Source organism: Rhinopithecus bieti, unplaced genomic scaffold (assembly GCF_001698545.2).
Source record: "Rhinopithecus bieti isolate Rb0 unplaced genomic scaffold, ASM169854v2 scaffold_28024, whole genome shotgun sequence".
Classification (NCBI taxonomy): Eukaryota; Metazoa; Chordata; class Mammalia; order Primates; family Cercopithecidae; genus Rhinopithecus; species Rhinopithecus bieti.
In genome coordinates, this window is record NW_016812359.1 from 175001 (window position 1) to 189152 (window position 14152).

The 14152-nt window shown below is 39.6% G+C and overlaps 1 protein-coding gene across 4 annotated transcripts in view; it reads left to right on the plus strand.

The window, feature by feature from the left end:
* Nucleotides 1-14152, plus strand: part of PAIP1 (poly(A) binding protein interacting protein 1) — a 35874-nt gene that overhangs the window by 785 nt on the left and 20937 nt on the right. Inside the window, exons 1-4 of one of the 4 annotated variants that reach the window (XM_017895963.1) lie at nt 1-279; nt 850-1019; nt 9106-9291; nt 13570-13682. In XM_017895963.1, coding sequence (XP_017751452.1) covers nt 12-279; nt 850-1019; nt 9106-9291; nt 13570-13682 — 737 coding nt within the window. In that variant the 5' untranslated portion in view covers nt 1-11. Of the gene's footprint in view, nt 417-849; nt 1020-9105; nt 9292-13569; nt 13683-14152 lie in introns of all 4 variants that reach the window. The other 3 variants (XM_017895964.1, XM_017895966.1, XM_017895965.1) reach the window with 3 other exon arrangements.

A 14152-nucleotide genomic window follows, 5' to 3' on the forward strand; every position in this document is an offset into this window, starting at 1 on the left:
GGAGGAGGAGCATGTCGGACGGTTTCGATCGGGCCCCAGGTGCTGGTCGGGGCCGGAGCCGGGGCCTGGGCCGCGGAGGGGGCGGGCCTGAGGGCGGCGGTTTCCCGAACGGAGCGGGGCCTGCTGAGCGGGCGCGGCACCAGCCGCCGCCGCAACCCAAAGCCCCGGGCTTCCTGCAGCCACCGCCGCTGCGCCAGCCCAGGACGGCCCCGCCGCCAGGGGCCCAGTGCGAGGTCCCCGTCAGCCCCCAGCGGCCTTCCCGGCCCGGGGCGCTCCCAGGTACGGAGCAGCTCTAAGGGCCCCAGTCCTTGGCGAACGCTTCCCCACGGCCTTCAACGCGTGCCGAGGCCCGACGTTGTCTGCGGTCCCCACCCCCGGTTCCCCGAAAGCATTTCCCGAGAGGGCCGCGTGACCGGGTAGGGACGGGCCCGGAACCGGGTTTGGAAGGTGTCTGCTGGAATCCTTTGTGCGCCCGGCTGGGGGAGGGGCCGGGTGCGCGGTCTAGGAGTTCGCCGTCCCGGGAGGAAGTAAAAATCGCCTCCCCTCAGCAGCCCTCTAAAGCGAGACCCTAGCAACCAACCACCTCTTTTCACCGACCCCTTTAAAAGACAGAGAGGGAAAAGCTTGCAAGCACTCATTTAGAGGCAGGTATGCCCATAAATGAGTCACAGCAAGTCTATTGTTCCTTTTTGTAGGCTATCTGTACACATCTCGGCGATAACCATAAATTTCATGACGGTTCCTATTTAACGCTTAAAAACAGACGCTTTTCAGATGGTTTTTCAGTATATAGCAAGTTGTTGTATAAAGGAAGGAAAGCATCTAACGCCCCGTTTTTTTCTTTCTCAGAGCAAACGAGGCCCCTGAGAGCTCCACCTAGTTCACAGGATAAAATCCCACAGCAGAACTCGGAGTCAGCAATGGCTAAGCCCCAGGTGGTTGTAGCTCCTGTATTAATGTCTAAGCTGTCTGTGAATGCCCCTGAATTTTACCCTTCGGGTTATTCTTCCAATTACACAGTAAGTACCCCCTTTTTCCTACAACTCTGGGTTAATTTACTGCAATAATGTGATTATTTGTTAATCAGAGTATGTTTGTGCTTTCTGTACTACACCTAAAAAATTTTTTTATTGTGAATGTTTTGAATTATTGAACTCAGAATGAAGCAAAGCTGATTCAGGAATATATTTTGTAGTTATATTCAAGGTATTAGAATGTAAGCTTGAGAGTACACATCTGTGTTCTTTGTTTCTAGTGATTATTCCATTATGTTAAAATAGACATGGTTTTGGTCCTAATTATTGTATGCAGAAATGTCCTACGGGGTTGTGATAAAGTACTTACATAGGTATAAAGAACGTTTAAACTTTCAGTTTTTCTTTGTAACTTATATAACAACTTTAAAAAATAGTCACTTTTCTTAAATAGTCGTACAAAGCACAGTTGGAATATGTAGAAAGGAATTTGTTGTACTGGATAAACCCAGATGAGTAAATGCATAGGGATTAATTGTAGAGAAGTGGGAGGGAATCATTGAAGAAATGATTGATGATGCTTTAGCTTAAGTCCTGTCTTTCCTGTCTTAGTTTTATTGAAGTATAGCAGAGAATACTGTACTTAAGTGTTAGCTCAGTTTCATAGAGTGAACACTCAACTAACCAGCATCACAGTCAGGAAATAGAACATTATCAACATCCCAAAAATTCCCTCTGTCTCCTTCCAGTTGTTCCTGATGTCCAAGTATAACCACTATTTTAACTTCATAGGATAGTTTTGCCTGTGTTCAAAGTTTATATAAATGAAGTCATATAGAATATTTTGTTTCTCACTTTCACTCAGTATCAAGATTACTCCATATTGTAGCATATAATTGGAGGTGACTTATTTTTATAACATTACATTTCATGAATATATCCCATTTGTCTGATGAACGTTGGTAGCTTTCACTCTTGGGTTATTATGAATAGGGCACATTCTGTGTCTTGCTGGCTGTATGCCTTTATTTCTGTTTGGTATATACCAAGGAGTGGAGTTGCTGGGACTTAGGGTAGCCAGCTTTAGTAGAGACCGCCAAGTAGTTTTCCAGAGATTGTTCCACTGTACATTCCAAGTAGTGTATGATTTACAGTTGCTCTACTTCCTGGTCGGCACTTGGTATTTTCTATTTAAGTTTAACCTTTCTGGTGGGCGTAGAGTATCTAGTTGTGTTTTTAATTTGTATTTCCCTTACAACTGATAATGGCACACCTTTTTTATTACCTCTTTTTGGTTCTCCTTCCATATTTTACAGTAAAAGTATAGAAAAGCTATGTTCCATGTTTTAGATACTCCATGATTCTTACACTGTATAGGAAAAAGATTTGGGATTGGAAAGAAAAAGATATAACAGGAAAAGCAATTGATATAGGGTGCAAAAGGCCATCTATCGTGTGAGGTAGGAATGAGAGCATCTTGAGACTTGCCAGAAAATTGTATTTAGCTCACAGAGGAGAAGAACTATTAGAGCGCTATAAGTAGTTGAATAAACTCTTAAGGATGCTTGTTCTAGCAGCCACAAGCAGGTTCCCGTTTATTTTCTTCCCTATTGACTTGGGCTATTTTATGATGGAGGGATACAGGGGTGTGTTTGTAACAATCGTGTATCAACTATCTTGACATGGTTCAAGTGACTTTGGGGCTGTAGAGCAGTATATAAAGTCATGTTAGTCCACTTACTTTGAGCCACTGCATCTTTTAGGCATTCCTTGCCATCCTCTTATAGATGAGCACCTCCTGTGTTCAATTTGCCAAAACAGATTGCAGCCTGGCACCTGGAAATCTGTGTGGCCTGCAGGTGTCTTCTCTAGCCCTGAATGGGTTTGTTTTTTCTTTTAGTTGTTTTAATTAATTACCAATACCTAAATTGGATATTAGAAACTTGAATCATAAAATCTGGCCTTAGTGGACTGGCATTGTGATACAGCAAAAATTGGTTGTAGCTGAGTAGAGGCATTCTCTTTAGATGGAGTCTGTGAGCTCTAATTTGCTTTCTGGCTTATTTCATTCATTTGTAATCTACCTGAATTCTACAGGCATTCAGGCTTACTACCCCTATTCTGGTATATTCTCTAGCCTTACTAGTTTACCCTAATCTTTACTGATAGTTAAGGCTAAAAGAGTTTTTCTCAATCCAATTAGTCACAGAACAGCAGAATCCTTTTTTCCCCCTGACTCTTAGGATGAGCTCTTGTTGCAAAGTAAATGTATTCTTGTGGTGGCCATAATCCAAAGTTAGCTACGTTCACTCACTTGTTCAACAGATAGTCAAGTACTTATCATGAGTCAAGCACCGGTGATATAGCAACAAACAAAATGGACAGAAATTCCTGTCTTCATGGAGTCTCTATTCTAGTAATCTCCTGTCTCAGTTTCCAGACATTTATTGAGTCTGCTTTTGTTCTACACATGAAAATCTGTTTCCTGGTATCCTTTTTCTAACAGCCTTTATGGTAGTCTTCTGCTGTGCTTTCTTAACTCCTTCAAGGCACCAAGCCCTTATATCTTCAGTTCTTCCTCTAATCCTGCTGCTAGAATTTCCTACTTTCCATACCTTCTTACCAGTGAGTTGCTATATCCATTTATTCCTGGCCATTGTTTCTTCTCAGACAAACCATTATGCCTTGAATATTTCATCACAGTTCACTTACCAGAGCCAAAAATTTAACAGGAATTCATAAAGCATTGATTAAGAGACAAGTTCCCTCCCTCCCCTGCAAAACGAGCTTTCTTTCTAAGAGAATCCCTCTTCAAGTTACTTCCCAGTTTTTCTTCTGCCTTGCAGTAGTATCATTCTCCAATAGGTAAAATTATTCACTGTCTCTCACTGTTCAAACCTCTGCAGTCTGATCTCCCTAATTATAGTGATACTATTTTTGTGACTGATGTTCTTCTGATTTTTAAATTTATCCTCCTAAATCTCATTTTAAAACTTGGAGCACGGTAGGATCTCTTCAGTTTGTAAGTCCCCATGTGCCAGGTCCTGTGCTAGGTGCAAAGATACCTTTTTAGTCTATCAGAAGCTCCCTCTCATTTTTATAAGAACTAAATATTTAAGGTATAAATTTTGTTCTCTCTCTGAGCATAATCTCCTTCATTCCCAAGACTCAGCAATGATTATCCTCTTCCAGATTTCAACCTATGAATTTATTCTGTAGCATTTGTTGTTGTGAGCACCTCTTCTCCCCTACCTCTTTGGCTTCTGTGGCAGGGCTTTCTTTATCCTCCCAATTTGCAGATTATTCCTTTTCCCCTCAGATGACTGTTGGTGATGTTCTTTCTTCCATTTTATTACCTCCTCTGCTAATCCCACCTATTCCCTAGAATTTATCACTTATGTGCTAATAACCCTGACATCTTATTCTTCCTTTGAACTCGAGGCATACATTTTCATTTGTTTGACCACTTCCTGAGGACCTCACATTCAAATGCAAGTATAAAATCTATACACAGTATAAAAGTTATTTTTCTCATGCGAATCTCTTCTTTCTAACTAGCTGCTTACATTAAGAGCTTGGTGGCATATTGACTCACCTCTCCTGCACACCCTTGCCTTAGTTCAATCCAGCTAGCTAAAGTAGTCTTGACTGTATTCACTCTCTGTAGTGTCTGATCAGTTTTCTTTTATTCCCACTGTTTTGTAATAGGTTCTCATCTCTTGACGATGTATATAGAGTACCTACCATGAAAAAGTACGTTTTCTAATTGATACTGCTCCCAATCTCCCATAGAATTCTAAGAAAAATAAAACTTGAAAATATCCCTGTTTGGAAGCCATTTGATTCCACATTGAAGACTGAAGAAATTTGTGGCTTTAAAAAATCTGGTGCTAGAGAAGTAATGCAGGCTTTGATTCAAACACGTTGGAGTGCCTGTCTGTTCCAAATACTCTATCCTTCCTTTTTTGCTTAAAATGGCAGGCTCTGGATCCTCTGTTCTGCTATATTCAGAGCAGTTCTACTTTCTTCTTTTACTTATCAGATTTTACATTTTCTTAAAAGAGAGTTCTGTTGATTTAAAAAAAAAAAAAAAAAAAGGATTGCAAATCAGTGTTCTAAGCAGCATTTTTGCCACAAAGAATGACATTTGATGGAAACAGGAAATTAGTACCTTCAGCTGGGACCCCTACCTTTGCCTTTCTCCTATTCCTTGTCATTAATAGTGGTAGGGTACTACAAGTCTATAAAACTAACAACTGTATATCAAAAACTTAAGACTAGTTTTTAGTTATGAAATTCCCACATGTATGTAGTTAACATTAAGTATATGAATGTGTACAATTATGCCTAACTGCTTTCACAATTTTATAATGTCAGTATTTATAATGGGAACATTTTCTCACTCTAGAGGTAAGTACTGTTGTCTCTTGTTTTCTTAAATGGCCATATGATATTCCATTATATAGATACATGATAATGTATTTAACCAATTCCTTGTTAATGGATTGTTACATGGATTTTTTGGCAATGAACATCTTTGTACATAAAGTCAAAATTGGGTTTTAAGCTTTTGTCATTTATTTTGAGTTTCACATAGAAGTTAAAAGTATAGGCTTTGTTCTGCCCCCAATTCTAACTTGTTTTGTGACCATGCACAGTCACTTAAGTTGGTGCATGGTCCTTCCTTGCTCAAACCCTCTCCCCCATCCTGTTTTTCCTACTCCCTTAAGAACCAGTTTCCTTAATTTGGCCCCCAAAGCCCTCTAAGATCTCTCTCCTTATCTGCTTCATTGACCTCATTAGTTACCACCCTTCCTTAGCTTCTGTATTCTAGTTATTGTCTTTGTTTTTCAAAGCTATTAGGCCTCCTTGGGGCCTGTGTGCTTTTTATGCCCTTGGAAAGACAGAGAATATCTTTCCTTAGATATTTGTATGGCTGGATCTTTTTTTCGTTCTCAGTTTATATATTAACTCTAAGAATCTTTCCTTGGCTTTTTGCTTTTTAATCATTTATTTTTATTTTATTTTTTATTTTTTTGTAGTACATTTCAACTTCTAAATATGTCTTCCATCATGGGTGGTGAGCTCCATGAGAGGGGAGCCTTGTCTGCTTTATTCATGTCATGGCAGTATCCCATCCCAAAACAGTCTTTGGCACTTAATAGGCACTCAGCAGCCACACCATTTTGAATGAATAACCAAAATGACTTAACTACTCTGTGCCTGTTTCTTCTGTGAAGGGAGGAGGATAATGCTTACCTCAAAATTTTGTAGGTTAAACAAGAGGCAGGCAAAGCCCTTATGGTGTCTATCACATATCTTATATGCAGCTGGTGGCTATTAGCTTATTAATTGGAGTACCATCCTAGGTGCCAAGAAATACAGCTTTGTATCATTCTTTTTGGATGCTTTTTATACTTTAGCCCATTTATGTATGAATATATGGTTGTTGCGTTTGGAATATGACTCAGTATTCTCCTAGAAATTTAAAATGTAATTCATTTGTTGAACACTTTGTGCTTTACTATGTGATCTTCACCAGTCTAGGCAAATTTGATTAATTCACTTAATCCTCAGAGTCATAGCTATAATATCTATGATTAGTAAATAATTTCATCAATATTAATACCTCCTATTATAGTAGAGTGTTTAACTTGGGTTCAAATGTGTGACAAAAATTTAATGTAGTAGAGTTTATCTATCCTTCTATTCAATGAACACTGTACGTGAATGAAAAAGGCACACGAATCTGCTATTTCTACAGCTGGTTTTACTTCCTGAGTGCCTCTTATAGTACATGCAACTTTTGCTAAGTATCCCTTCAGTCTCTAAAGATACATAGGCCAGGCATAGTGACTCTCACCTGTAATCCCAGTGCTTTGGGAGGCCAAGGTGGGTGGATCATTTGAGGTCAGGAGTTCGAGACCATCCTGATCAACTGGTGAAACCCCATCTCTACTAAAAAGGAAAAAAAAAAAAAATAGCTGGGCCTCGTGGTGCATTCCTGTAGTCCCAGTTACTCCGGGAGGCTGAGGCAGGAGAATCGCTTGAACCTGGGAGGCAGAGGTTGCAGTGAGCCAGATCTTGCCACTGTACTCCAGCCTCGGCAAAATAAATAAAGCAAAAAATAAAGATACATAAAAAGTGTACGACATGACCTCCAAATGGTGGTCATTTGAAGTGGTAGCACTATAGTGGTCCGTTTTCATGCTGCTGACAGAGACATACCCGAGACTGGGAAGAAAAAGAAGTTTATTTGGACTTACAGTTCCACAAGTCTGGGGAAGTCTCAGAATCATGGCGGAGGTGAAAGGCACATCTTACATAGAGCAGCAAGAGAAAAATGAGGAAGAAGCAAAAGCAGAAACCCCTGATAAACCCACAGATATCTTGAGACTTACTCACTATGACAAGAATAGCACGGGAAAGACTGGCCCCATTGATTCAATTACCTCCCCCTGGGTTTCTCCCACAACACATGGCAATTCTGGGAGATACAATTCAAGTTGAGATTCAGGTGGGGACACAGCCATACCATACCAAGCACCAACAGTAGAGGAACAACTGGACAATTGGCAGTGTTGGTCTTTCTCCTAAGACCATGTCCTGGGCCAGGCGCGGTGGCTCACACCTGTAATCCCAGCACTTTGGGAGGCCGAGGTGGGCGACACCTGAAGTCAGGAGTTTGAGACCAGCCTGGCCAACATGGTGAAACCTTGTCTCTACTAAAAATACAAAAATTAGCTGGGCATGGTGGCACATGCCTGTAATCCCAGCTACTTGGGAGGTTGAGGTACAAGAATAGCTTGAACCCCGGAGGTAGAGGTTGCAGTGAGCCAAGATCGCACCACTGCACTCCAGCCTGGGCGACAGAACAAGACTCTGTCTCAAAAAAAAAAAAAGACTTTCTCCGACATGGAATGTTTCTAAGGGTGTTTTGACCACGTATGACTTTTTTTTTCCTCTGTGTACTCACTGACTTTAGAACTTAACCCCTTCACAAAATGCTTCTGTTTTGTAGTCATAACTTTTTTATGCCATTCTCCTGCCTCAGCCTCCCGAGTAGCTGGGACTACAGGAGCCCGCCACCTTGCCTGGCTAGTTTTTTTGTATTTTTTAGTAGAGACGAGGTTTCACCGTGTTAGCCAGGATGGTCGTGATCTCCTGACCTCGTGATCCGCCCGTCTCGGCCTCCCAAAGTGCTGGGATTACAGGCTTGAGCCACCGTGTCCAGCCGATGTGACTTTTCATTTGACTCTGTTTGGAGAAGGTTAAATTTCATCAAGCAATATAGTTATTATTAGATTTTAACTGTTTGGTAAAGTTTAAAGCGCTTTGGGTGGTGTTCCAGGCATTGAGATGTGAAAGTTGCTGCCAAAGTCTATTATCTTTTGTAAAACTCACCCACTCAGCCTCCTGCCATTAATGAAAAGGTTGGGAACTGCCAAAGGTGACGGTGGAAACAACATTAGCTGGAAACTACTGCTGCTATCAAGGTTTTGTTAGAAGCCTGGATGTAGCAGCCAAAAGGTCTCCTTCCATTTACACCATAATGAAATTTTAGTTACTCGAGCAACTTTGTGCATTTATTTGCCCTTGGGGATTAACAGATGATAAAACTTATTAGGTTTTTGGTTTCTTCCCCCCCAATAAAAAAGTTGTCAAACATCTGCAGAAATACAGAGTATTTGGTATAATGAATCCTCATGGCCTCAACAGTAAGCTACATGTGGCCATTCTTGTTTTTATATCCCTAGTCCATACTTCCCCTTCCATTTTGAAGCAAATCCTAGATCTTATTTCATTCGTAAATAGATCAGATTCTTAATTTTTATATTGGCACTGTAGTGATATATTGGTTTAAACTTTATTTCTCAGCCGTCTTAGAAGTTGACCTAGAATGAGAAGACAATTCCCTATTCGGCTAAACAGAACCTTTCTGCTGTTAATATTATAACATTTCAGCTTTTAGGCAAGGAAGAAAAATAGCTCAATTGACAATTTCATTGATGAACATAAATTTTTATCATGTGAAGGATCTTTAAAAAAGCATTTGTGCTAGAGACATACCACTTTGTGTGTTTCAGCCAGTTGCATAGATTAAAATTTTTTTTTCATTTTTGATCCATAGGAATCCTATGAGGATGGTTGTGAGGATTATCCTACTCTGTCAGAATATGTTCAGGATTTTTTGAATCATCTTACAGAGCAGCCTGGCAGTTTTGAAACTGAAATTGAACAGTTTGCAGAGACCCTGAATGGTTGCGTTACAACAGATGATGCTTTGCAAGAACTTGTGGAACTCATCTATCAACAGGTATGTTGGCTTATAGCATGGAATGACCTTCAGATAGCTTCCTTGAAGCCCAAGGATAGTGGCTACTCCTTGAGGGAGACCAGATTCATGATCACCTGCCTCCACACTTAACTCTTTATAGTTTCTGGGAGTTCTAAGTCTGTCTTGTATAAAATTCCTGTAGTTAGGGATCGAAGGGCAGAGCCAGACTGGATTGCAAGTTCAACTGTGTAGTCAAGGTTCTATAGGCAGTATTCACCTGTTTGGCCAAAGCTCTATACAGGCAGTATAGTATAGAAGGTGATATGGGCACTGAAAAGGAAGACTACATAAGTGCCACCCACCCACCCAAACCCTGCCCCTTGTTTTGCAGGCTCTGAAATTAGCAGTACCAGAAAAGACTGCAATTCTTTTCCCCTATGTGTCGAATTGAATAGTAGTATTAGAGTAGGGGAGGAAAAAATTAAGAGAATTTGCTTGCCTCATAAATAAGTCTTTAAAAAAAGAAAGTCAGACCATAAAACGTCCTGTCTTGAGTCTTAACATTTCTACTTGACTTTGCTTTCTTTTAAAATTTAAGGATTTCATCTTAATTCCTTGAAAATCTAATTTAGTCAGTTGAAATTGTTTCATTATACAATATTTAGTTTTGATCCCAGCATATTGGTCATTAACATATTAACACTTTTTTTTTTTTTTGGATGTGGAGCCTTGCCCTGTCTCCCAGGCTGGAGTGCAGTGGCGCAATCTCAGCTCCCTGCAACCTCCACCTCCTGGGTTCAAGCGATTCTCCTGCCTCAGCCTCCCAGGTAGCTGAGATTACAGGTGTGCACCCCCATGCCCAGCTAATTTTTGTATTTTTGATAGAGACAGGATTCCACCATGTTGACCAGGCTGGTCTCGAACTCCTGACCTCAAGTGATCAGCTTGCCTTGGTCTCCCAAAATGGTGGGATTATAGACATGAGCCACACCTGGCCTCATTAATGCTATTTTAAAAGTGAAAAATACAGTAGACAACACTGGCTTAACAAACTTTCTTAGTGTGAGACTGGTCAAAAAAAATGGGCCATGATCAGAAATGTAAACTTTAGGTTCTTTAATTCATTGCTACAAGAGCAACTCAAATTTGGAATATATGGAAGGTAGATTATAATGCAAATTAATGATTATTTTCTATCCTAATGTTTCATTTGGCCGCTTTTCCAAGTTATTCTGGATGGTTACTGGACCCCAGGACTACCTAGCCAACTGTCAGGTTTGAGGAAGTACCTGAGATGTTAGGAAGACAGAACTGCACTGTTTGTTCTCATTTCTGCTTTTTGCCGATAAATGGATTGAAAAGGAATATGAGATAAGAAAATGAAACAAATATATTTATTTCTTGTTGCCTTTCTGGCTTCCTCCACTATTCAGTTTCAGTTACTCAGTAGTCTGCATTATACTTATTCAGGGCTGGACAAAGGGTCGGTAACCTGAGATAAGCTTCAACTGTTTCTCTGATTGTCAAATATGTAGTCAATATATTTAATGTTTTAATATTCTATGATCAATGATGCATAGGTTTATCAATAGCTGCTAAGTTTCATTGAGGTAATTTATGGAAATGTACTCATAGCCACCAACAACAAGGACGTATTATAAAAGATGACAGATTAAACACACATTCAGCTTTGATATCTCCCAAACACCACTAAAATGACACTATGGGGATTTTTAGAAGGCGGAAGCACATAAGGACAGAGAAGAGGAAAAGAAAAGCACTAGTTTTGAAGACTAGAAAGCAGGTGGGTGAGTGGTACCTGACTTGGCAGATCCAAGCCAGTGGTGGTAAAGCTGAGAATCACCCTGATTTGCAGTGCAAAACCTAAGAGGTTCTAGAATAAGGATGGAATGAGGCTAAAAGGATTGCTTGAGAATCTAAAAAGTTAGACCATCTAGATCTTTTTACACTGACCAGCCAGTTTGAAATTTTGTTGTAACCCTTCTTATGAAATTAACAAAGGAGGTACTCTGTCAAAAAGAGGAATTATGCCACAGATGAAGACATGGGAACTAGGAAAAGGAACTTTACAGGAGAGACTAAGTGAGCTGTCCAGATGATGGTTTAAAGGAGATCTCAAAACAACGGCATACATAGTAGGTCTGAAGCAGCCAGGCTTCACTGGACTAGGTCAGAAGAATCCAGGAAAGACTTCCATAATAAGATGAGCACACCTGCTGTAAGATATGAGAAGAAATTTACAGACTAGTGAGTTTAGGGATAAATCAATGAGAAGAATATAAAAATGTAGGAAAAACTGAGTCTAGGGAAAACAAAGTTGTGCAAAAAAAAGTAAAAGCAGTGTAATGCAAGGTTCAGCTATAAATGAAAACACAGCAAATGAATAAAATCATAACCATACTGTGATAGTAGGAAACAGTAGAGTGGGGTGAAATTAAGCAGAGTGAAAGCTAAAAGCTCATCTTCCATGATGGGAAATTATAAGTCGAGTATCCCTTATCTGAAATGCTTGGGATTTCAAGCGTTTCAGATGTTGGGTTTTTTTAGATTTCGCATATACAGTATATAATGAGACACCTCAGGGAGGGTACCTAAGTATATTACAGCTGAAGGGGGTTGACAGGGTCTTTTTTCCTTTGGGGATGCTGAATAAATTATGTGTTGTACACCTGTGTTTTGACTGACATGTCACATGAGGTCAGGTGTGGAATTTTCCACTTTTGGCATTATGTGGGCACTCACATTTTCTGATTTTGGAGGATTTTGGATTTTTGAACTAGGGATGCTCCAGTTGCGGTAAGAAATAAAAAAGCTAAAATATCTAAACTGAAAAAGTATGTAGTGTGGAGATAACGCGGGTTAAAATATTTTTAGCTGAAGGAGTCAAAAGTGGTTGTCTTTGGGAGTAAAACTGGTGTGTAAGTAGGGATGCAGGAAACTGTTGAATGACAAGCCTTGTGGAACTTGTCTTTAAATCATGTGTTATAACATTAAAAAGAAGCTAAAGGAAAACATGTAGTGCCAATAATGAGAAAAGTATAAGTATGAACTTTAAGTCTTGGGTACCAGCTAAACACATGTCAGGAGAAATCACTCTTTCTCCCTTAATGTGACATGTACTGGCAAGTGAGCAAGGAAATAATTAAAAATAAAAATTACTAAGTAGACCCAACATAGGGTCAGAGGGGCAGCAGGACATTTGTTAGATCTCGATTCTATGTTCGATTACCTTTGTGGCCAAGTCCCGTAACTTTTTCTTTTTTTCTTCTTTTTTTTTTTAAAGACGGGGCTTTGTTTTGTCACGCAGACTAGAGTGCAGTGGCGTGACCACAGCTCACTGCAGCCTTGAACTCCTGCACTCAAGTGATCATTCCACCTCATCCTCCAGTGTAGCTGGGACTACAGTGCATGCTACCGTACCCAGCTAATTTTTAAAAATTTTTATAGAGATGGTAGTCACACTGTGTTGACTAGACTGGTCTTAAACTCATGGCCTCAAGCAATCCTCTGACCTTGGCCTTCCAGAGTACTAGGATTACAGGCATGAGCCACTGTCCCCGGCTTCTTAACCTTTTAATGTGTGTTTTCTTACCTTATATTAGATTGTGAACTATGTTCTCTACTATTCTTTAGAAATTGCTATTAAACTTGCTGAACACTGCTTCGGTTATATCACACAGTCTTTGATGTGTAGTGTTTTCTAACTTTTTTTTTTTTTCTTTTTTCAAGTAGCTTAGCTGTTTTCATTTCCTCTTTACCCAATCATTCTTGGAGTGTTAAGTGTCAGTTGCTTGTGCCAGGTACCATTAATCACCTCTTTAAAGTCTAACTGAAGCTCAGAAAGGTTTATTGATATCCAAAGTCATGAAGAAGAATGCCAGGGAATCTTGTCCTGGAGTGCCAAACACTAAAGTCTGTGCTTTCCTGCCTCAAGAAGCCCCACTGCTCAACATTTAGGCAATATTCTCATTCATAATTGTCACTGTGCAGTTGCGGCCATGTACAGATTTTCTGCAAAAAAAAAAAAATGGGTTAGCACAGGAGACATTGTCTCTTTGCTTTCTGGTAGCCTCAGGTAACAGATGGGCTTTTTCCCTTTTTTTTGGAATTATTGTGGTTCTTGCTGTAAAGTTGGGAGGGAAAGTGAACTTAATTTCCTTAAGCCTAACAATGACAAAAGGCTTGTATATATGGTCAGTTTGGGGAGTCAATTTTTTCCTCTTTAGAATGTTGCTGTTAAGTATTCGCATTAATAATGATGTACCTATGTCATATTTCTTTTCTTCTTTTTAAAAGGCCACGTCTATCCCAAATTTCTCTTATATGGGAGCTCGCCTGTGTAATTACCTGTCCCATCATCTGACAATTAGCCCACAGAGTGGCAACTTCCGCCAATTGCTACTTCAAAGGTCAGTGTAAATGTGAAATTAAAGGAAAACTACTAACTATACTAGACTTTAACCATTCCTCAGACCATATATTATAGAAAGCTGCAGGAAAGAATAGGGCAGCCCATTCTTATGTGCATTATATTTGAAGTTTATAGTTCAATACACCAGTCTTTTTTCTGTAATGGTCTGTGAATTTGATTTTATGTTTAGAAAGGCCTTCCTTTTTCAAGATCTTAAAATAAACACCTATGTAATTCTTATTACTGTGGTAGCTTTGGTTTGAATAAGGATTTAATTTTATTTAGATTAGAATAAAAGTGAATAATCCATTTTTCCTTATTGATTTGAACTGCCACTTTTATCACACTGCATTATTTGGGTTTTGATTCTGGATTTTCATTCCATTTATCACTTATTCTGTTCCTTTTTATTACCATACAATCGCTATTAAAAAGCTTTTCTTTTTTTTTTTTTTTTTTTTTTTTTTT